This window comes from Anabrus simplex, chromosome 1 (assembly GCF_040414725.1).
Source record: "Anabrus simplex isolate iqAnaSimp1 chromosome 1, ASM4041472v1, whole genome shotgun sequence".
NCBI classification, from domain to species: domain Eukaryota; kingdom Metazoa; phylum Arthropoda; class Insecta; order Orthoptera; family Tettigoniidae; genus Anabrus; species Anabrus simplex.
Genome location: NC_090265.1, coordinates 950,902,714 through 950,925,976, shown reverse-complemented (window position 1 = coordinate 950,925,976; position 23,263 = coordinate 950,902,714). Strand labels below are relative to the sequence as shown.

General features: G+C 38.1%; 2 protein-coding genes across 3 annotated transcripts in view; one reads left to right on the top strand and one right to left on the bottom strand.

Moving 5' to 3' along the window:
• The window catches only part of LOC136875075 (ubiquitin carboxyl-terminal hydrolase 3), a 204,683-nt gene that overhangs the window by 56,673 nt on the left and 124,747 nt on the right, over nt 1-23,263 (bottom strand). For both annotated transcript variants that reach the window (XM_067148811.2, XM_067148815.2), the window contains one exon: nt 22,163-22,304. In XM_067148811.2, coding sequence (XP_067004912.2) covers nt 22,163-22,304 — 142 coding nt within the window. The remainder of the gene's footprint in view (nt 1-22,162; nt 22,305-23,263) is intronic.
• Nucleotides 13,642-14,208, top strand: LOC137497074 (uncharacterized). Its single transcript, XM_068225708.1, has 3 exons — nt 13,642-13,685; nt 13,740-13,860; nt 14,062-14,208. Exons 1-3 carry the CDS (start codon nt 13,642-13,644, stop codon nt 14,206-14,208), a joined length of 312 nt encoding a protein of 103 aa, XP_068081809.1.

The following is a 23,263-nucleotide window of genomic DNA, read 5'->3' as shown; positions in this document are numbered from 1 at the left end:
AGTCTCCAGGCAAGGGTATCTGGCAACAGATCACTTCTGGCAAATTAATGTGACTGCTTGTCAGTAACTGAACAGATTTCTAAGTGGCAGATTCTAATTTTAAATGTAATCAGTGACACAGGAAGCTTTGAAAATCACTTCTCTATTAAACTTTAATGAATACTTGAAACAAGAGAGCAAGCTGAACAAGTGACATGACATTAACTACAAGCTTGCTATGATTTGTCTCACACCATCTCTTTGAATTCTCTTTATGTTACCAATTTTTCCTATAATTTTTATTTTTTTAATTAATTTTCTTTCTTTGCTATCAGTTTAATATTGCACCAACTCCATACAGTTTTTGTCTGTGTGGGGTATGAGAAGACTAGGATGGTAGTGGTTGCAAACTTGACCAGGGTGTGGCTACAATGAATGAAAATAGGAAACAACAGAAAACTATTCTCAGGGCTGCTGACGGTGAGGCTCAAATCCATCATCTTCCGAATGCAAGCATATAGTAACATGAACCTTATCTTACTGACCAACGAATATTTAAAAATTGGGTGTAAAATCAACAATGTTGATTAATAATGTTGCAAACCTGATACATTAAAAGAATCATAAGTACAAATTACATTGTTAACTTATATCTATGAAATAACCTGTCTTTAATCCTATTCCTCAAAATACATAAAATTATTTTAATAATTACTGGCCTGATTTGTAAGTAGTTCTTAGTTATACATAAAATCTGCTCTTTATATGTGAAAAACTCATGTTTATGTGTGTCCCTAGTCCACTGTAAGTTTTGTACTTTCATACATTCGGTGAGTGGGTATACTGAGCACAGAGTCAGATAACGATCTCATCTGTGGGCTTGTGAAAATAGACAGGTGATGAAAATGAAACGTTCAGGGTCAGTATGTGATCAAAGGTGGCGATACTGAAGATTCCGTTGCTCTTTCAAACGTAACCATTCAAGTTTGGAGAATGCAGGGCAGTTACAATTGAACAGTGGTACATCAAGGATAAATCTAATAAGTGCTTTATGGGCTGGCTGAAGTTTGTTGGAAAGTGATATGCTAAGGTTATTGTACACTATGACACAGTAATCAAAGATGGGCATTATAAAACTTTCTGATAGTAATTTCCTTACTTTTAATGGCAATAATTGTTTAAGGTTTTTCATAGAATGTCAGGAATAGAATTCTCGCTGACATATTTACGATATCCTCATTCCAACTAAGATGTTCGTCCATAAGAAGTCCAAGGTTTTTTATTTTGTTTTCAAACTACAGAGAAGCACCACTGAATACTGAATAGGGAATCCATCAACCTGTCCATGAGGTTTTTGTGTACTGGTACCAATCAGAATGGATTATGAATTCAATGAGTTCACTTTACACGCATGGTCATCAGACCATTTACATATGCGTCTGAAGTCTTCGTTCATGTCATTTATAATGATTTGAAGGTCTAAAGGGTGAGCATAAGCACAGATTTGCAGGTTATCTGCATACATGTGATAGATGCTATGTCACATTACTCGAAGTATTTACTTACTGAATATCCTTACAACTTGAACCCTGACTATATTAGGTTCTTTAAATTATTGACCCTTGACACAAAATTAGGTAACTAAATTATTGAAGATGTGGTGAATGAACTTGAGGAATGGTCTGTAGCAGCAGGATTTTCTAATGGCTTTGAAAGTTCCACATTACAATTGTTTAGGTGACACTCAAGTTCGAATCTTGTCCTTCCGAACATGGCACAGTCGAACAGTAAGTGGTCAGCTGTTCGTGATGATCCACAAAAGCAAAAGTAATTGCCTGCAATGTTAATTTTGAAGCATTCAAAGTAGCACTTGAACTTTCCATGGCCGGAGAGAAACTGAGCGAGAATGAATGTGGGCACTAATTTGCATTACTATGTCAGAAAAAAATAATTCTCCTGTGACAGACTTTTTTTACTTGATGTCCAGAGGTTGTTCAACTGTCTTATTAGATGTGTTTTGATTTGGGCTTTTACATAGCTTGGGGGTGATTGGTTGTAGGTAATTTCTATGTTGGATGAGGACGCTGCTTTTCTGAGGACGTCTGCCTTTTCATTTCCGGAAGAACCATTGTCCTCGGATCCAGGAAATACAGACATGGGGGCACTGCTGTACTCTAGATCATATAGTAGCAGCTATTGGAGTGACGTTGTGCTTGTCGCTGATTGTGTTCAATGCAGCCTGCGAGTCACTTAGTATCCGAGCACTACTGCTGTTGTGTTCACAGCACTCCACAGCAGACTTGATAGCCCACACCTCAGCTTGAAATACTGAGCAGCTGGATGACAATTTGTATTGGGCTGAAAACACTTCTCTGTTGTTCTCGTAGACAACTAATGCGCATCCCACTTTGTCAGATTCACTGTTATTATGTGTGTGACAGCCATCTGTGTAAATAAAGTATTCATGGTTGAGCAAGCAGCTGTTCCAAACACAAGTCTTGAAGATACTAGGGTGACCAGATTCCAGGAAGTGACAGTTCTTCTCCTCTGGGGTTTCAAGATGCGGGAGATCTTATGTTTTCAATTATTAAAGTGGGTTCAGCCATTCCAATGGCAGTGAAGAACAGGGGTTCTATTCCAGCGATGACAACGGCTGCTTATGTAGATACTGTGCGATAGGCACAAGAAATTCGAAGAACGATTCCTCTCTGAACCTGCAGAAGTTTGTCCGTAGCCCACTTCTTTTCGAGTGTAGAACAAAACAATGAAGCACAATACAGTATTAGTGGAACGAAGGTTGTGAAGTATATAATGTGGAGTACTTCTGAGTTCATTTCCCATGACTGCTTGCAAGCAATAGCAATGGCTGGAATAAATTTCTGATTTAAGCTTTTGTTTATTGAAATGTGGCCTAAAAGTTACATGTTTGTCCCTCAGATATAAAAGTTGATCTTCTAGTGTGATTTCCTGTCCGTTCATCTCGAGTTATGGCTTTATCAGATTTCTTCTTCTCGTGACAACCACAGCCTTAGTGGATTAAATTGCAGCTTGTTTTTGGAACTCCAGTCGAACAGAATATGTAGTGCTGTGTCCGCCAGAGAGCTTAAATCAGCATCATTGTCAGCTTCAATTAACAAAAGTGCATCATCAACGTAAGCAACAACAATCTTGCAGTCCGTGGGAAGAGGTACTTTGAGGATGTCATCATACAAAATATTCCAAAATCCTGGACTGCAGGGAGATCCCTGGGGGCATCCTTTGTTGATGTATTTAGTTGAAATTGCTGTTCTGACTTGAAGTTTCACTTTTCTGTTGCTGAAGTACGCTTGAGTGATTTTGTACAGATTATGTGGGCATTGCTTTTCCTTTATCTGATACAAAATTTTTGGCCATCAGGCGATATCAAATGCACCCGTTATGTCTAAACAGATTAATAATCCTATTTTTTGCCTTGAGATGATGTTCTGAATCCATTCAGTTGCATAGAGAGCAGATCTTCAGTAGATTTTCGAGGGGTAAAGCCATACTGAAATTCAGAAAATAGGCCATGATGGTATGTGGTACATAATTCTGTCTATTATTAGCTACTCCAGAATCTTTCCTACAACTGGTAGGAGGCAGATAGGTCTAAAACTTTGCCATAAACGATATTAAGGTGCTCTAATCCCATGACAAAAACCGAAATCAGGAGAGGTCCTAATACGGACACTGATGGTATTCAAAACTCAACAGTCACAAAGAAGAGAAACTGTCACCAACCAAAATGCACTGCTGGCGATTTGAGAAACAGGATATATCCACAATAGCATGCTATTTGAGAATTTAACGTTGTTCAGTTTGACTAGTAGAATATCTGTGTCAACACAATCGAAGGCATTACTTAGATCTAATAGGGTTAAGACAGCTTATGCATTACCACACTAACATCACTTGTTACTTTAAGCAGTGCTGCTGTAGTACTGTAATGTGTTCTGAACTTTGATTGGCGGTCGTCAAGAAGGTTGTGGTAGTTCAAGTACGCTGTAATTGGACTGTGCAACGTTTTCTCCAAACCTTTTGATAGGTATTATAGATTCTTATTTCCATACTGTTCAGCTCCATGGCTAAATGGTTAGCATACTGGCCTTTGGTCAAAGGAGTCCCGGGTTTGATTCCCGGCAGGGTCGGGAATTTTAACCATAATTGGTTACTTTCGCTGGCACGGGGACTGGGTGTATGTGTGTCTTCATCATCATTTCATCCTCATCACGACACACAGGTCGCCTACGGAAGTCAAATCGAAAGACCTGCATCTGGCGAGCCGAACTTGTCCTCGGACACTCCCGGCACTAAAAGCCATACGTCATTTCATTTCATTTCCATACTGTCAACTAGCAACTATCAAGCTACCCCACAGATAGAGTCAGTCATAGACAAGTTACTTACGAGGTGTTCGGCCTCAACTAACAGACTTTACTTCAGGTAATGGAATTTCTGAATGTTGTTTGATTTCTCCTTATTATCTACAGTGGTGTTGAACATATTACTGAAAGTAATCCAGCGCTTATGTTCTCTGCTAAAACCTGGCAAGTTAATTGTGGGTAGCTTCAAATGGTGCCGACAACTTCTCAATGTAGCCTGTCCCGATTCTTGTTTACCTCGCAGAGTTTCTAAAGTCTTTGCTTTATGCCTGTCTATCATATGGTGTCTGGCAACACTGATTTAATCATTAGTTTCAAACTCAGTCCTTTCTTGGTCACATCTGGAATGATTAATGTCAGTGATTTTGAACCTATCCTAAATTTTTTCATATTCACTCCAAATGTCTTGCAGGCTAGACATTCGTAATTTGAAGAAAAGTATGTCTTGATCATCACTGAAAGTTTATAGGTGTGTTAGACTAGCCTTCATGCAGCCTCAAGCGTTAATTTCTGTACTTCTTCTTTTGCCATGTGAACAACTTGTATTGCTTATCTACCGGGCACTATGCATACTAATAAGCTGTAGTTTATTCTATGACGGGTGTCAGAAGTTTCTGCAGTTGCAGTTGGTAGCTTACTTCTTGTCAAGAATTTACATGATTGGTTAAGTGAATCTCTGACCTCAGTCAACAACAATGGGGTTGGATTTTTTAAATGACACCATGACATCACTTCTTGTGGCCACATAAACAAAACATACATGTTCGGATTGGTTGAACCCATTGTAGCCATAGCCCCTACAAGAGATAGCCTTGTGCTAAACAACAGCCATCTTGGACAATCTTAACCTTCCTATACATGTGATACATAAATCCAGAGAGTGGACCATTTTTTGGCCTCTGAGTAGACTGTATTTAGAAAAAATGTATTTACTGAACAGGATGAAGGCAACTTATCAAATCAAACCATCATCTTTCCAGCATAAAACTATTGTATCTGAACAACAACAACAATTATAACAGGAATAATTCCTAACGGAAGAGAGCAAAGACTAGTCATTAAGTGCAATGTTAACTACTTTCATGATTTGGCACATGAAACAGGTAATACATTTCATGCAAACAAAGGTATCAGCAAAATACTCAACTCTCATTTTTAAAAGCTCTGATGCCCAAGGCTGTTTCTGTATTTTCCATCACAAACCCGCAGTATATTTTGTCTTAAACCGTCAAGAGATTCACAGAAGTCCTTAATGCATGTGAAAACTGCAATATACTCCAAAGCTACTGCAGTATGAATATTGTTTCCCAAGTACAAGTCCGAGTTGATTGTTTATTATCCATTTTTAATATTTTCTGTGATTCCAATCTTAAACTTCTATTTTGAATACAAGATGGTAGACTCTTCACGTCTCTTGATATTAGTTATATTTGATCATTACAATACAACTTATAAAACTACCAACTTCCAAATATACGTTCACTTGAGGAGAAAACATGAACTTGGTTCTGAACATTAAGTCATTTCTATAAAACCAAAACTTATGCATCCATCAACAGAGTGTAGCCTTTTGGGTATCTTGTTCATGAAGTTGCTGCCAAACAAAACACGGTACGATATATAATCAATAAATAAAAAATTCCTAAATATGAAGTTCAGTAAATTTAAAGACAGATGCCTAAGCCTTTGGAAATAAGGTGCGATTTATATTTTTCGACATAAACCCAGTGGGCTCACCTTCCTTACTTATCCCTGATTTTCAGACATCTTTCCTTGGCATCTACAGCTTGCAGACTTTCAGAGGAAGGTGTCAACACCAACTTTTTAACACTGTAAACACACACAACGTATATTACTTGTGTTAGTCCATCAATCAATGGTTAAGGTCAGAAGATGCTGATGTTTATATGTCTCACAGTATGTTTAAGACTGTGGAAGACTGCAATTGATTAGACACTTTGTGTAAAAACGAAACTCTTTTAGACTAAATATTGTTCTCCAAAACAGACCACTAAATATGAAATCTATCAGAAAGGATTTCATTGATTTCTCTTCCATATTACAAAACTCACCCCTAGGTTTATTGTTAATCTTTGAATCTAATGGTTAACAGGATACAAAGTTCAAACATCATACTAAAAATGGTGTTACAAGACACACTGTATAATATACTGAAGTTTGCAAGATTGTTTGCAAATTAAAAATGAAATGCACCACAGTTAGGCCTGTACTATTTACAAATGCATGGATATTATTAATTAACTGTGACAGTAGCCACCAGTCACAGTGTTCAGTGTCAACTGTAAAAATATTGATCATAAACAGCAGAATATATCGTGTCACAGTCTGTCAAAATTGGCTAGTCAGCATTTTCTCTAGATGTTTGTTGCTAATATGTTTGTACCGGGCAGTACACCTCCACGCCGCTAATTCAAATATTGCGCCAGTTGAAACTCCTCTACAGGAAAACGCCTGAACTTTAACAAACTGTACTAATTCAAAGGTTTCTTGGAAGATGTCACTACTGTAAATTTTGCAGTGTTCTGAACTGTATCTATTTCGATTTGTGTTTGTTTGCTCCATATCGGAAGTTTGGACGTTCCCTAACAGATGTCTCTACAAAACTATAATAACGCAATCTGGTGTAAAGGAATGAACTGTCTTGAAGAAATTTAACATTCATAAGTTTTGTTTTTGCTAAATTTTGTTCTGTGGTTTGAGAGTTGGCAATGTTAATCCTTTCTTTCCGCCAGTTTTGAAATTAGCCAATCCCGAATTTCTTAGATTAATTTTCAGCCAATCGGGGCTTTCGTCCCCAACCTGCTCTGTAAATGTGTTCTGTAACCAATAAACTGCTGTGGGTGTGTCTTATCATTCATGAAAGGTCTCGAATGTTCCACGAGGATACATAAACTGCTGATTTTCTGGTCTCCTGGCCACTTCAGTAACATCTCTCCTAGTGTGATTATGTAGCAGGGGGCGGGAAGCGCCTCTTTCTTCGGGCAGCAGTTCATCTATAAGGTAATGGCCATTTAATAACTTCATTTCTCGCTAGCTCAGCAGTTTAACCCTCGGGGCAGGTTCGAAACTGTTCTCATGTAACCTATCTTTAAAATGTAATTGACACTTGGTAAAACTTCGTCTCTTTAGCTATAAATTGGGATAGAGAGTGTTAAACCCTCTCGAGCTCCCACTCCTATTGTTTTGAGGTGACTTTGTTTTCACAACCGTTTCTTCCTTTCTTAATGTAATTAAGTCTTCTTATACAAGTCACCTCTTTAGTATGGGATTAGCCCTTGTGTATGCAGCCTAGTGCCAAGTAGGTTTTAAAAGTGTGTTAGGAGTGCAAGTTACGCCTCCAGTCAAGTTGGTATTTTGGGCCATGTAATTAACCTGCTTCTTTACTGAATAGACCCAGTAGGTTGGGTTTTTATTACCCCTGTTCTTGGTATGCCTTGAGGGCAGTTTGAAGTATAGTTTATTGTGGCCTTTGATGGGCTTGAACCTTGAGAGCGGGTTTGCTCTTTCTTAAATTTGGTTTCTGTGTGCCTCGAGGAGGCTTAATATGGTAATCAGGAGCCAGTGCTCCTTGGCATGATTGGGGTTTTCTGCCCCTTTGTTTGAACTTGGTATATAGGTAAAGTTGGGCTTGTAGCTCAAGGTTCGTGAGTGTCGGGCTCGAAGCCCAAATTTTGTAATGAACTAAAATTGTACTTTCTTAATTTGTTGATCTGCTACTTGGTACCTGTTATATTCTGTTATTTATTTATCTTGAAAAGAAAATATAACCTTTGTTAAAGTTTTAAATTAACTTTAATTTCGTAAGTTGAGACCTATTCCACCCAGCACCTTCTTTCACCTCTGCTGTTCCACAGATACCTCGGAACAATGTTGATCAGTGCAACTGATCAGCTGCCTATTTGGCAGCCGTCAAAGTTTCGATAGCATCCGATATATAACAACACACATTCACAACATTTTGCTTTCAATATTTTAGTCAATACCTCTATTCTACGTGAAGCTCTCATTCCTCTCTAGTACTTAAAGTATGATTTAAATTAATTGTAAAACTACTAATACTACCAATAATGTGACTAAAGAGTTGCAGCAAACTTAATTAGATAGGAAATTCTACTACAGGACAGCACGCACAAAATGTATACAGTATACAAATGTAGACAAATCAATAAATTCAAAAACTGATTGCAGTACTCACTCTATTTCTCAGTAGAGTTACCAAATGGAAGATGTTAATGTCAGTTTGAATTCTTCTCATTTTTTAAACAACACAGATTGAAAATCGCCACATTAAAGGAGAAGAATTAAATTCAAGACGTTTCAGTGCAGCCTTTGTTCCACTGCCTTTTCAATTTCTATTATGTCACTCTTAGCGAAGATTTCTTCAATAACTCACAAATCTGGCTTGACAGCTACCAAATAGGCAGCTGATCAATTGCACTGATCAACATATTAGCAACAAACATCTAGAGAAAATGCTGACTAGCCAATTTTGACAGACTGTGGCACGATATATTCTGCTGTTCAAAATTTTTACAGTTGACACTGAACACTGTGACTGGTGGCTACTGTCACAGTTAATTAATAATATCCATGCATTTGTAAATAGTACAGGCCTAATGTGGTGTGTTTCATTTTTAATTTGATACACACTAAATTAATAAACAAATAAATACTCAGAAAAATAAACCACAGCCTTGAGAAGTTTGAAAGCCAAGCAAATTAGACCTTGATGATGACTGCATTTGGACTGGAATATGAATGTATTAAATATAACAGGCAGGTTTATAGGTTTCCAATACATTTCTTTTCATTCCTTATTTCATTTATTTATAGACACATGCAGTATAGATACTGCAGCCACAAACATTCTCAGCTTATTTTTGTTGCTGTTGATGACTGTAATCTTCTGCATGAGACCAGGCTACCAAGAGCTATGGTTCATATCAGTACCTTTGAAATGGTCGCAGATCATTTAACAGAAGAATTCCTTTCTGGACTAAAATCCTGTTGATAGGTTCCTTACCACAACAAATGATCAATTTCTGTTGCTAAATAATACTGTGTCATGCTCATCTAGAGACGATAGAATATGAGCGCAATTACCAGCTTCATCGTCACTAAAAATTCAAGCTATTCTTGGATTCCTTCTTTTAATTCTTGTACATTTGGAAAATGCAGTAATTTGGTATCAATGAAGCAATGGCCTTGAAAACATTCAGAACATCACAATATTCAGCAAAAGTTGATGGTCCATTTATGTTTCCAATCAAAATCAGGCAAGTGTAAAAATGTACAATTAAGAGCAATTGCCAAATAAGTTGGCAAGAAGAAGAGGTCCAAGCTGAATTTCTTCAAGAATCTTTCAATTCTGATGGGTGATATTACCAATTTATAATCCTTCCTTTTTCACGAACAACTACATGATTTGGCTTCATGTTTACCATAAATTCCATATTCATTAACTTGTGTCAAATATCCATCACTGAATTCCTGTGTAATTTCAAGTGTTTATAGTACTGCACTACATAAACAATCACTTATCGTGGTATAACCTCCAATTTCAGACACCAATTGCTGGCATGATGAATGTTTGTCTAATGGCTGATCAGTTCAGTTGACTACCTAAGAAGCTGCCTTCAAAGTTGACACTCATTTTGACGCTGGCCAATGAGACTGTGGAATAGAAAATCAGCTTTTGACTGGCCAATATTTTGCCATATGTCAAATAGGCTACCTTTACTAACATTGAAAATCCTGGCCCTTAGTTGGCTTTTCCAGACAAGGAATTATGATTAACAGAAAATATAAATTTGTTCTTGCAATGATTTTGTAACCAACAGGTGTCCAAGGGTAATTTCTATGTCATCATTACTTGCTTCTTAGAAAGTTTGTGAGGATTTTAAGAGGTATCATAGTTCTGAAACTTGTAGTACGTGTGTGACACCAGTCCATCTTGGCAGCTGTCAGTTGGTTTTGCGAGAACGAGAGAGAGATAGGGGGGAGGGTTCAATGACAAAATTACTATGTAATAATGTACAAGATATCAAAATCCAATCACACCATCAATTTGACCTATTGTCCTTTAGATGATATTGAGATGGAAATATTGAGCAGAGGTCATAAACATAACTGGCTCAATCCTTCTAAACTTAACAATGTAATTACTTCCCTAATACAAACAGAATTAGCTATCAACAAGTTACTGGTGAATAAGAAAGATGAAGTTAGATATAAGGCCAAAAAGAAATTAAATAATATCATCAATCTACAGAAAACCAATATTTCAAATAATAAATATTTTTCGAAACAAATTTCAAGCCTCAAAAAGAAAAAGGTAGAATTACCGTAATAATGAACAAAGAAGATAACTTTCCGAAAACCAAAAACTTTTTTACTGTTAATTCAATCACTATAATCAAAAAGGACCCTGCTTCCAGAATTCAACTTGATCTTCAACAAGTTCTTAGAAATATCGCATTTTTATTAAGTGATCAAGAAATCTTAAAACTCACCAACATGAACCCAGGACTCCTGAAAGCTAAAGCACTACCTAAAGTCTACAAAGCTGGAGCACCAATAAGGCCAATTATCAAATTTAGGCCTAGTCCAGTTTATATAATTTCCCAATTCATACAACGATTTTTAAAGGAGGATTCTTTTCTATCCAAAACATGAATAAGAAATACCGCTGAATTATGTAATAATGTAAAAGATCAAAATCCAATCACACCACTGTCTCCACTCCTACGACATAGTCAACATGTACCCCAGCATTCCCATAAATGATACAACAGATATAATTAAAAGAAATTTAGTAAACTGAGCCAACCTGAAATCAAAAAGTTTTTATTACCATTTCAAACTAGTGTTACATAACAACTATTTTAGTTTCAACAATATTATTTATCAGCAAAATGGTTTGCCGATGGGTTCTCCAGCTTTGGGGATTTTAACAGACATTTATTTTGATAATCTTGAACATGATAAAATTATTAACAATACTAACTTTAATAACATCTGCTACTGGGCCAGATATGTTGGTGACATTTCTTTCATAATAGATCATAAATCTACCAATGTGAATGCCACTCTTGACAAGCTTCACACTGGAGTCTGAAAACCACCAGTCTTATAATTATTTAGATTTAACCATTACCCGACACTCTGATCATTTATCCTATAATATTGTTACAAATAGAACTCCATCTGCTTCTTTACTCTAATTTATTTCAGGATGGCCTATAAATTCACACACACATATTTAAACACACAATTCTAACCAGTTATGAATGGCCACACTTACTAATTACAAGTCTATTCACAAGTCCCTCTTCCTTACGGCACAATAGGAGGTCCAGCCCATTGCTATACCTGCGGACGCTTAACCCTTACTTTCACTTTCCCCAAGTCCAGCCACTTCATACAGCAGCTATGTGTAGACAGATGGATCTGAACACAGGGCTACGGGCCACTCGACACACGATGACTTTGTTGGGTCGACTCCACAGACAGTCCAGTAATTCACACAGTCACATGCAGTGAACAACTAAACACCTCAACAGTGTTCAACAGCAGGACAGTACTCACAACAGCGAACTTTAACACAGGTCCATTTACCTTCACACTCTCGATAGCGGCTTCCCTCACTGAGCCTCAGTCCACAGAAATACACGAACACACAGTACAGATCCTCGCTCAGACCTCGGTGGGACACTAGCGACAGCCAACACCTCTCTTGCCCTCCAGCCCAGCCACCGAACCCCAACTCACCGACTGCCACACTGACTCCACCACAGAGTCCAACTCTGACCCCGAATCCAGCACTGACTGACTGTCTGTCTGCCCGCGGCTAGCTTCCCTTTTTATAGCTTGGGTGATTTCAGCCAGAACTGTCGCGAGGTGGCTAGAGGCAGAACATTCCCGTTGAATCTCCAAGAAACTCACAGGTAAACCGGCCGAAGAGAACAATACACAGAAAGACCGGCTGGGAAATCCCAGGTCGTGAGTCACTAGCCCCTTCCTGGAAGTACCGAAAGGGGCTACCACGGGGCTAGCACATAATAATATTTACAGAAAATTCACACAACTGCTAGTACTATTCAGCACGATTCTTTACACCCCCCATTCACATAAAAACAGCCACTTATTAAAGCATGGTACATAGAACCTACAGCATCCCTTTATCTAAGGTCGATCTTAAAAAAAAAAAAAAAAAAAAAAAAAAAAAAAGAACCAAATACATTTGGACCACAGCTAAAAACAATGGATACAACAAACAGTTTGACAAAAAAATTTATAAGGTAAAGAATCGGTCTATGTCCACTTTAACTAAAGAAACAGCACCCAAACAGATATATACTTCTTTCACATTTAATAATTATATATCAGATTACTATTCTCTTTAAGAAACATAAATATACCTTACAGAACTAATAACAGCCATTCTTCCATATTCTACAATACACATTTAATCAATCCTTTTAACAGATCTCTAAACTCAGGAGTGTATAAATTTAGATGCAGGAAATGTGAGGCAACATATGTGGATCAGACAGGCAGAAATTTCACTATGCATTATTTAGAGCACGCTAATGCTAGGAAAAAAAAGATATAATCGTGGGTGGGGGCAAGTTCTTGTCATATACATCTTTTCAGCCCTTTCATTAAACCACAACATGGGGGCCGATGACCTCGATGTTAGGCCCCTTTAAACAACAAGCACAAACCACAACGGTTCACTTTTTCTAACTCCAATCATCATTCCACATCTATTAATCAAGATGGACACTTCAAACATCACAGACAAAGGCATTCTTCTCAATATTCTTGAAAATTGCTATATCCATCTATAACAATACTTTAACCCTAATTATAATACAGTAAAACTTGCTCAAAGCGGAATGTCTATAAAGTGGAAACTTGTCCAATGTGTACAAAAGTTATGGTTCCGGCGCATTAGATATGGCTTTGCACGTTATTTATGTTGTATAAAGCGGAATCTCTTCATCGTGGAAACGGAAAGAAATTATGAAAATAATTACTGTATAATGCGGAAATTATGCTTTAGCTGTGAAATTTATTTAGGCATACCCGGTACTGCAGATACATAAATATCTCACCAGGTGACGAGTCAGGTGTTTACAGACCGTAACACGCTGCTCTAATGAGATCCAGGTTTCCCACAATTCCTGGTAGAATGAGATTTAAATCGCCACTAATTGCCTGACTCTTGCCATGATTCATGGAGATCTTTATCTTGATGTACAACTTGAGCCCAATTCTAAGGTAAACAATTCCTTTACTTTGTCTCCCATCAGTAAATCTGTGTCAGTTTTGAAGACTGGCTAAGAAATATAAGTCATTGAAACTGAACGAGAAAGTGAAAGTTATTGAAGCGAGTGATAAGGAAAAGTTGTCTGTGCGTGAAATTATGTCGCGTTTCAGATGTGGAAAAACTCAAGTTTATGAGACTTTTAAACATAAGGACGACATTACTAAGCAATGGATGGAGGGGAATGGACAAATGAAGAGGAAAATATAAGATAACAGGCAATGAAGAAATCAATGATTTAGTGTAGGAATGGTTCGTCAGTGCCCGTTAGAGAAACCTTCCTGTTAGTGGACCTAAGCTACGCTATGCTATGCTTGCCGTTGCTGACCACTTGGCAACACCGCCTTTAAAGAATCAACTGGGTGGCTGGAGAGTTTCAAAACAAGACACAATATCGTATGGAATGAAGTATGTGGCAAGTCCAAAGACGTGGATGGAAATGTAGTAGCCGAGTGGAAATCAAAGCTCAAAATTTAATTTCTGGCTTTGAACCTAAAGACATTTTTAACGCAGACAAACAGGATTGTTTTTTCAAGCCTTGCCTTCAAAGTCACTTGTGCTTCGTGGAGAAAAGTGTGGTGGGGATAAAATGTCTAAAGAAAGACTTACAGTACTGTTGTGCGGTAACATGGAAGGAGAAATGGAAAAGGCCCTGATAATCAGGAAATCAGCAAAACCAAAGTGTTTTAAAAACTTGGACTTGCGCAAGCTTCTGGTAACATGGAGGAGCAATGGGAAAGCCTGGATGACCAGTGTTCTAACGGAAGAATGGCTGAACAAATTTAACTGTAGGATGAAGAAGGAAAATCACAAAGTTATTCTTTTTCTCGACAATGACACTTGTCACTCACTGATGCAGTCACTGATCAAGAATGTTGATACAGTTGACAACACCTACTCGCTTGCATGCTCAGTTTCCATACTGGATGCTGTCAACTGGATCAGTTTAGCTATGAAGCAGATCAAACCTCAAACAGTCGTAAAGTGTCTTGCAAAAGCGGGATTTGCGGAAAATGACTACGTTGGCACACCTGAGGAAGTGACTGAAAATGCTGCACTGATATCTACGCTGAGCCAACAACATAATTTTGCATGTAATGTAAACGAATACATTCGCAGTGACGACCAGCTTGCTACTCACTACAGTTTCCAGTCTACTGTACAACTTCTGAAGATCCGCCGTACAGAGAATGAAGATGATAATCCGAGGGACGAAGACCTGGAAGAGGAGGAGGAGGAATGAGAAAGTCAGGAAAAAATACGCACTCATGAACAAGCTATTGAGTATCTCAGGGACATTATGAAATCTGCTGTCAAGTCCAATTCACAGCGACTTCTTGAGCTACTGTACAGCACTAAAGACTGCATTGAGAAAGACATGACATCTGGGAAGGTGAAACAGGTAAATGTGTTATATGTATACTGTAGTTTGTTCATTAACATGTGGAATAAGGCAAACATTGTGTTAAACAGTATGTGTTACAGTATATGTATACTGTAGTTTGTCTGTGAAACATGTAAAAAATAAGGCAGAAATTGTCTGGTTTTCATTCAGTACGGTACGTACAGCACATACTGTACATAATATTTTGAATGTGTTATAGTGCAGGCCTATGCGAGAGTAATAAAAACCTACTGTACATCAAGATATTGTGTTGAGATTTGCATCAACAAAACTAGACTACTGGATCAGGGCTAAGTAATTTGTGATTCTTTTAGTATAATTTTATTCAATCTGGAAACTTGTCTAATTTGTAAAAGAAACTCGGACCCTTGCGATTCCGCTTTGAGCAAGTTTACCTGTATAAATAAAATATCCAAAAAGCCCTACACTTCGTACAATATAGTCATTCCTATTTACAACGAACATACATCCAGTACAAGCAGAAACTTCAATGCCGCTATCAGTTCCCCCCTACCCCTACTTACCCTCACTGCTTCCCCTCTCTCACGCCTTCAGCAACCTGAACTTGCACCACCAGCCTCGGCATGAACTCAGCGATCAGTGTGGCATTCTCCACTACTGGGAAAGGACTCCCTCGAAGCTCTTGTCATATACATCTTTTCAGCTCTTTTGTTAAACCACAACAGCTCACTTTTTCCTTTTCTTTTCAGACATTTACTCTGGACACATCCGATCTGTATCGACAGACGTAACATCTACTGGGTCACTACTTCTTACAATAGCAATTTATAGACGAACCCCTCTGCCAAGTTCTAAGAGTTTGTTAAGTTTTTCTTTCATCACAAGGCCAAAAAAGATTAGGACTGAACTTCACAACATACACCTTGCTATTAATTCAACATATTATTTCTGCTGCTCAATACTTTGCAACAGATGAACATAGTGTCATCTTCAAGTTTTTCACTGAAAACTTATTTCTTTTTTTTTGCTAGTTGTTTTACGTCGCACCGACACAGATAGGTCTTACGGCGACGATGGGACAGGAAAGGGCTAGGAGTGGGAAGGAAGCGGCCGTGGCCTTAATTAAGGTACAGCCCCAGCATTTGCTTGGTGTGAAAATGGGAAACCACGGAAAACCATTTTCAGGGCTGCCGACAGTGGGGTTCGAACCTACTATCTCCCGAACACTGAAAGACTTATTTCAATGCATTTTCTTCTCTTTTAGATGTTTTGTGTATTTCAATGTTTTAAGTGCGTCAATTTTCAAATAACACGTTTTCCCACTTAGCACGTCGTGAATTTGAAGTCCCAATTCTCATCGTATTAAATCTATATAAAAATACCTCACTTAGCAAGTCACCAATTTTCGCTTTTACCGCTTAGTACGATCACATTTTTCACAGCCCTGGAAATGTTATTTGTCATCTCTTGTGAAAGGAACATGATTTCCAACTCGGGTAAGAAAGAGCCCTCGCTACAGTTACGTGATAACGGGAAAAGCTCTTGATAAATTGCAACTTCGGAGAGTAGGCCGTTAGTCTCAGGAATGTTCAGCTTTGCTTGGTGGTTAGCAGCGAGATTGTTGAATAATACAGTGAGCCTGTTTGTACTTGTATATCACATTCCATTCAGAAATCAGAAATGTATTTTGTGCTGAGTGGTACAGTGAAGGGTAGAGAATATTTGTCGCCTGATAGTCTATTCTGTATTAAGAATATGATCATGTGAAGTTGACTAGTGTGGTGCATATTTTTCTTGTGACATTGTCTAAGGAGTGTGATCAGAAAATAATGTATAATAACCCACTGGTCCAAAATAAAAGTCTTCTACTACCATTTGTTTTAGAAAGAGTGTTTGACTTAACTTAATTCCTATTACTCCTGGGTGGAGCATAGGGCACATACAAGAGCTCTCCAGCTGACTATTTGCTGCCACAGTTTTGATTCCAGGACTTCCCAACTGACGCTGCATCCGCTTCCACTGTTTGACGCCATGTTATCCTTTGTCTCCCTCTTCTTCTAGCCCCTTGAGGATTCCATTCAAGAGCTTGTTTTGGAATGCTGTCAGGACCTTTACCCAGTGTGTGACCTATCCATTTCCATTTACGTTCTTTTAACTGGATTTCAGCCTTACGTTGCTGGGTACGCTCCCACAATTCCTGATTTGATATAATATTTGACCATTGCACTCCTAGGATGGTTCTTAAACATCTGCTAATGAAAATCTGGACCTTGCGTGTTATCTCTCCAGTCATCTTCCAAGTCTCACACCCGCAGAAGAGCACTGATTTCACATTTGTCTCAAAGATCCTCAATGTAATCGAAACAGACTTTCAACGTATTAGGTCGTGTTACGTACATGTAGTACGTGTTGAAGAGATGTTAAGTACAGAACAAAAATGGCCGGCCGGACACCAGTGGGATTCGAACCCACAACCTCCCGATTTCGCGTTGGTTGCTCTACCAATTGAGCTATGGTGGCTAGCAGCAGCCTGTAGCTCAGATCCTTTCAAACAGAACAAAGATGGCCTAGGCCACCATAGCTTGTTGTGGGTTCGGATCCCACTGGTGTCCGGCTGGCCATTTTTGTTCTGTACTTAGCATCTCTTCAACACGTACTACATGTACGTAACATGACCTAATACGTTGAAAGTCATTTCGATTACAATGCTGTCGTGAAAATTCAATATTCATTGACATGCCCCACAACGGGTGACTTAAACGCACTCTACAGTGTGCTAGCAGCAGTGCCAGACCTGTAGCTCAGATCCTTTCAAACAGAACAAAGATGGCCTAGGCCACCATAGCTCAATTGGTAGAGCAACCGACGCAAAATCGGGAGGTTGTGGGTTCGGATCCTACTGGTGTCCGGCTGGCCCCCTTCAGTTTCATCCAGCTCTCTTCAACTGTAGCAATCAGTAGCAATGTTATATGTGCAACATCAGCCTCTTTCTTCTGATTTCACGTGATTCTTCCTGGTTTAGAATTTGGTGGTTTGATACACAAGTTGCATATGTCTGGTCAGCGTTGAGTCGCAACAGTTTCCTATTGCACAACATTTGTATCCAACACGTTTTTCAGGTCTTGAGGCCTGACAGTAATGTACTAGATCGTGTTGCCTTTGTGCCATTGTAGTATGTAATCAAATGCAAATCACAAGTTTTTAACCAAGTGTTTGTAATGATTTTCTTTCCCCCAAAACCACGTACACTGTGGGTTACATGTTCTTCCTTTCTGTAACGATCAACATGTCCATTTAGATCACTGGCGATAATGATGTAATCTTCGAGAGGTACTTTGGCGGTCTCCTCTTCATGCATCTCCTAGATGGCATCTTCCACTGTTCCGGGCAGACATATCTGCAGGGCATATGCACTAAAAAAGTCTAATTCCCTTCCATCTGTGGTGTAGATAATCTTCAGCAGACAGTCATCACACTGCTGCACATCAGAGATACAACTGTCAAATTTGGCTGATGCAACAATACCAACAAGTGGTAGTTATTCCACGAGTATCATTGTATATTAGTTTGTATCTGCATCCAATGGTGTATGACTTCTGTCCACTCCACTGTGTTTCTCACGCCACACAGACATCGATATGTCTCTTTTCGAGAGCCTCTGACAGTTCTTTGTATCGCCCGGACATAGTGCCAATGTTTAGTGGAGCTAGACGGGTTGTTTGGGCTGGCTTGGTTAGCCTTTGCCGCATGTGCAACAGTAAAACTTGCAAACTTATAACGATGACTGGGCCTTGCCAATGCAAGTCTCATACGGGGGTGGGGGGGCGTTCTAGCCTTGGTACTCAATCCAAAAGACATCATTCCACAAGATCGTGACCAAGTGTTTTTACAGCAAGCTTGTCACATAGTCTGTTGCCAAGCAATTTAGAGCTGCTGCCAGCATCTGCCCAGGTGTTCAGGGCTGAGGGCAGGCAGGCAGGCAGGCAGGCAGGCAGGCAGGCAGACACATACATACATGTATTTATTATTTACATTTTATTACCTTCACTGTACCATTTTATTCAATTTTATAAAAAGGTTTTTCAGTTTTCTATCAGCCCAGCACTTCTTCAGCCTCTTGGATCTAAACTTACTTTCTTTCCTTCTTTGTCTGGAATCACCTGTTCCATTGTCTGTCTATGGATCTTGGTTTGTAGTCTGATCTGTCTGTGAATTTCTTGATTTTGTCTTTTTTTTTTTTTTTTTTTTTTTAATCTTCTGTTGTGAATCGTAGTTCCCTCATATCTTCCCTGATTTCTGTAATCCATCTAATGTTGCACTTACTGCTCCATAATTTTACTATATTTCACCTGATGTTCATGTTATTATTTTTATTATTATTATTATTATTATTATTATTATTATTATTATTATTATTATTATTATTATTATTATTATTTATTATTAAATGTATTTTATTCTTTTATTGAACCATGATAGGATTTAAATATTACAATTATTAGTGAAATTTTGGATTGTGGTGTTAAGCATTTCTGCTGTGGAGATGTGGTAGTGTATTTTCAGGTCAGTGAATGTTATTTTCTGAGACCAGTTCATGTTCATTCCACTAGAGTGGTTGGTTTTGTTTACTGTTTTAATATTTTTCTCATTGTTCACATGGAAGGTCCACATGCGATGATAGTTCAGGTTATTGTGGTGTGAATTAAGATTATTTTTATGTTTTCAACAAACTTTAGAAAGACCCCACACATTATATTACCTACTAGACCCAAAACATTAAATCTGGATATGATACTGCAAAAATGATTCCATGACTTTTTTATTTAAACATTAGAAGATGTCATTAAACATTTTATTTTGGTTCTTCACAGTCAAGTTTCTAAGAGATAATAGCTTAAAATTCGAGCAGCAAGTAAAGCTCCAGATTCAACGATAAGGAGTGAACTTGAACCTAGATCCTCCTTGTTTGCACTAAACTTTAAGCGAATAACTTCGTTGATCATGAGATTTTATGCCAAATGAATTAAACAACTTTTTAGCTGTTTCAGTTTTAATTTTATAAATCCATAGTTTTCATTAAATGTTCCTTTTTTATATTTTCATCTTCACCAAAAAAAAAACCTACCTACATCAAAGAAGGATCATTCACATCCTGAAAGTTAAGAATCTCACTCACCGATCTGCGCTCCAAGCTAGCCAGAGGAACACAGGATAGATTAGAAGAGAGTTAAGTATTCTGCAATACTGACTGATACCGTTCCATAAAAGAGTGCAATACATCTCCCTTAAAGAGGATCCTTAAAGAGGATTATCTGAAGATGTACAACTGAACAAACAAAAGTTAACACAAAAAATTCTTGTCCTGTATCTGGTATCATCCTCCTCGGGTAAGGCGGTACAGCTACAACAGAAAGTGATGCAACTTGCTTATCATTAAACAATGTGTTCCTGACGGAATGTGACTGTCAATACGCAATGCAAATGTCCGCATATCAGACTATAAAAGAATACAATGAAATGGACGAGAAACCTGTCCTAATGGTTAAATGAACATGTGAAGTGAGACTCACACTTAGTAAGTGACGCTCGAAGTAAATCACTTCATGACTTGTCATTGTTAGTATAGGGGAAAGGTCCTTGGTTATCAACCAGGAGATCCAGGGTCTGAACAATAATATCAGCATTTTATTTTTTATTTTTTCTGGACTCCATTATTAAAGTGTGTAATTGCACCATACTTTGTATTTCCACTCTGAATGCATGCAATGAGTTTTTCATCACTGCTCTTCGAAGGACTATTATACAGGTGTAAATATGTTCTGTGCCATGCACAGCGGGAAATAGCCTTCCAATGTTACACGTGTTCATGCTAGTACCAGTTAGCTCCGAGGAAGCGTACCTGTCTGTCAAAAAGTGAGAACGATGGTTCCAGTTCTCTATACATTTTTTAAACCTTCAGAATGTTGTGCTAACGAAATACGTGTATTTCTATCAATGCAAAATCGGCATTGTGCTTTTAATCATGATAGTCCTGAAAAGGACTACCAGTATCCATCAGACCTGACGTAGCACTGACTCAAAAAGTTTCCTAAATATTCCTTGTCAATGGCTATCTCCTCCCGTGCATCCAATATAATGCCCCACAAAGCATCATTCAAACACGTGAGAGGGTGAGGCCCGAGTTTCTTTATACGGCATATTTACCTTGACCGCACATGTTTAATGGGGTTCAAGTCTGAAGCTCAACGGACCTAAATGAGTTGAATAGAGTCCCGTTCAGAAAACCAGCCCTGAACATGACCACTCATGTGGATTGGGGAGTCACCTTGCACAAACTGTATTACCTCATCTGGACAGCACTCTCTCACACTCAGAACCATACTATTCTGCAAAATATCAAAATATTGGTCCAATGGGATACCATAATCTATCCCATAAAGCACTCAAACCCTGTCAGATGATATCCAAGACACAGATACTCGGCTACTGCGTGAACACTCGGCTTTATGTCATGTTATATTGGGCTTCCTGTGGCCCATAAATATGATCCTGCCTGACCTCCGATGAACTGAAAGAAGTTTCATCAGAGAAGACCACATGATCCGAATTATGATTTAACTCCACCTCTACCTCTACAAATGACATGCAACATAGCCGAAGTGGACTTTATTATATTTCAAGTCTCCAGAGATGCGGCAATTTTTTATTGCTCACCTGTACAATATCATAATTATACAAAACTCCTTATCAGTTCATTAATTAAAATATTACGCATGTATTAGTGTACACACAAATGGCACCATTTTCAGTTAGAAAACAGTCAGAAGATCACTGTAGGTCGTAATACTTAGCAGATCCTTTTACTCCTCCATTAATTCCCAAGAAACTATAGTAGCAAAATAAATATATATATATATATATTACCAGAGAAATACATTTTTTAAATTAAAAAGGAAAATATCTAGCTTCAAGATTACAAATGATAAATTTACACATAAAATTTATAAAATTACACAAACTAGCATCCCTGTATAGAGTTTACTGACCATAGATACCAATATTTACCTAATATACTACAGGGTGGACCACTATCTTCACCCTCTTTTGATTTTTTCTGGATAAACTGAAATTTTTCCGGAATATCTAAAGAGAGATCAAGAAATGGGTCATGCTTCCTGGACTCAGTAGAACAGTTTAAACACCGCACCTGGAAACAAGGAAGAGTTCAATTTTAATAGCATGTAATCAGAAAATATTAAGCCTAGCTGATATGTTTTTCAAAAACTGTCAGTGAAAACTAACTTCAATTTATTAAGACTGCAATACCACAACCAAGATGGAAGAAATAATAGGGGAACAGCTACCTACTGTTAAAGGTTATACCATAGCGTAGAGAAGAGGAAGTGTACGCTCTTCTCCATAAGCCAACTGAACAGAGTGGTGGTCCTTCCACCAGTGATAGTACAAATGCCTGAGCTGGCAGCAGATGAGACTTATCATTCGTGCATGTTACATTTGTGTCAAGTTATCAGAATTTATATTGCTCTCCATTGTCATTATTAACAGGTTTAGGCAGTTTATATTATTGGTGTAATCATAAGTGAATAATGCGAGTTGTGTCACGTTTTCAAAACAGTAGTTTACATCGCTACTGTGCTTGAAGACAGCATGTTTCAGTGCAGGAGGTACTGCTACAACATGCCCATGTGTTTTGTACCCAGCTGTAGATCTGGGTATGACCAATCATCTTCAGGTAAGCATTTCTTTAGACCTCATAAAGAGAGTAGTGTTTGCCTGAAATGGGACAAGGTTGTCCAAAGAAAAGAAAGAAAACAGGCTCATTGTTTTGTGTGTAATATTCATTTTTGCAATAACTTCTTGATAAAAGTAGACTTATGTATGATGAATGATGAAAAAGTAGAGATATCAAGATAGCAGTGGAAATTAAAACCAGAACCATTCCCCCAAATATTTCCTAATCAGCCCAAATATATCTCTAGGAGAATTAAGAAATGTAATCCTCCTGTGAAGAGGCAGTCCATGCAAACAGATGTCTGTATTAAAAGCCTTACTCAGAACATAAACAGTTGAAGATAGTCCTGATGCTGCAAATGTTAGGATATTGAAAAATCAAAATCATCATTTCATTAGAATGACACCAATGAT

Bases quoted from the DNA above. Each gene is read 5' to 3' on its own strand.
- LOC137497074 (XM_068225708.1), top strand. From the start codon at position 13,642: ATGGAGATCTTTATCTTGATGTACAACTTGAGCCCAATTCTAAG. The intron at 13,686-13,739 runs GTAAACAATTCC...TCAGTTTTGAAG, and splicing joins AACTTGAGCCCAATTCTAAG to ACTGGCTAAGAAATATAAGT. The intron at 13,861-14,061 runs GTTTATGAGACT...CGTTGCTGACCA, and splicing joins TCAGATGTGGAAAAACTCAA to CTTGGCAACACCGCCTTTAA.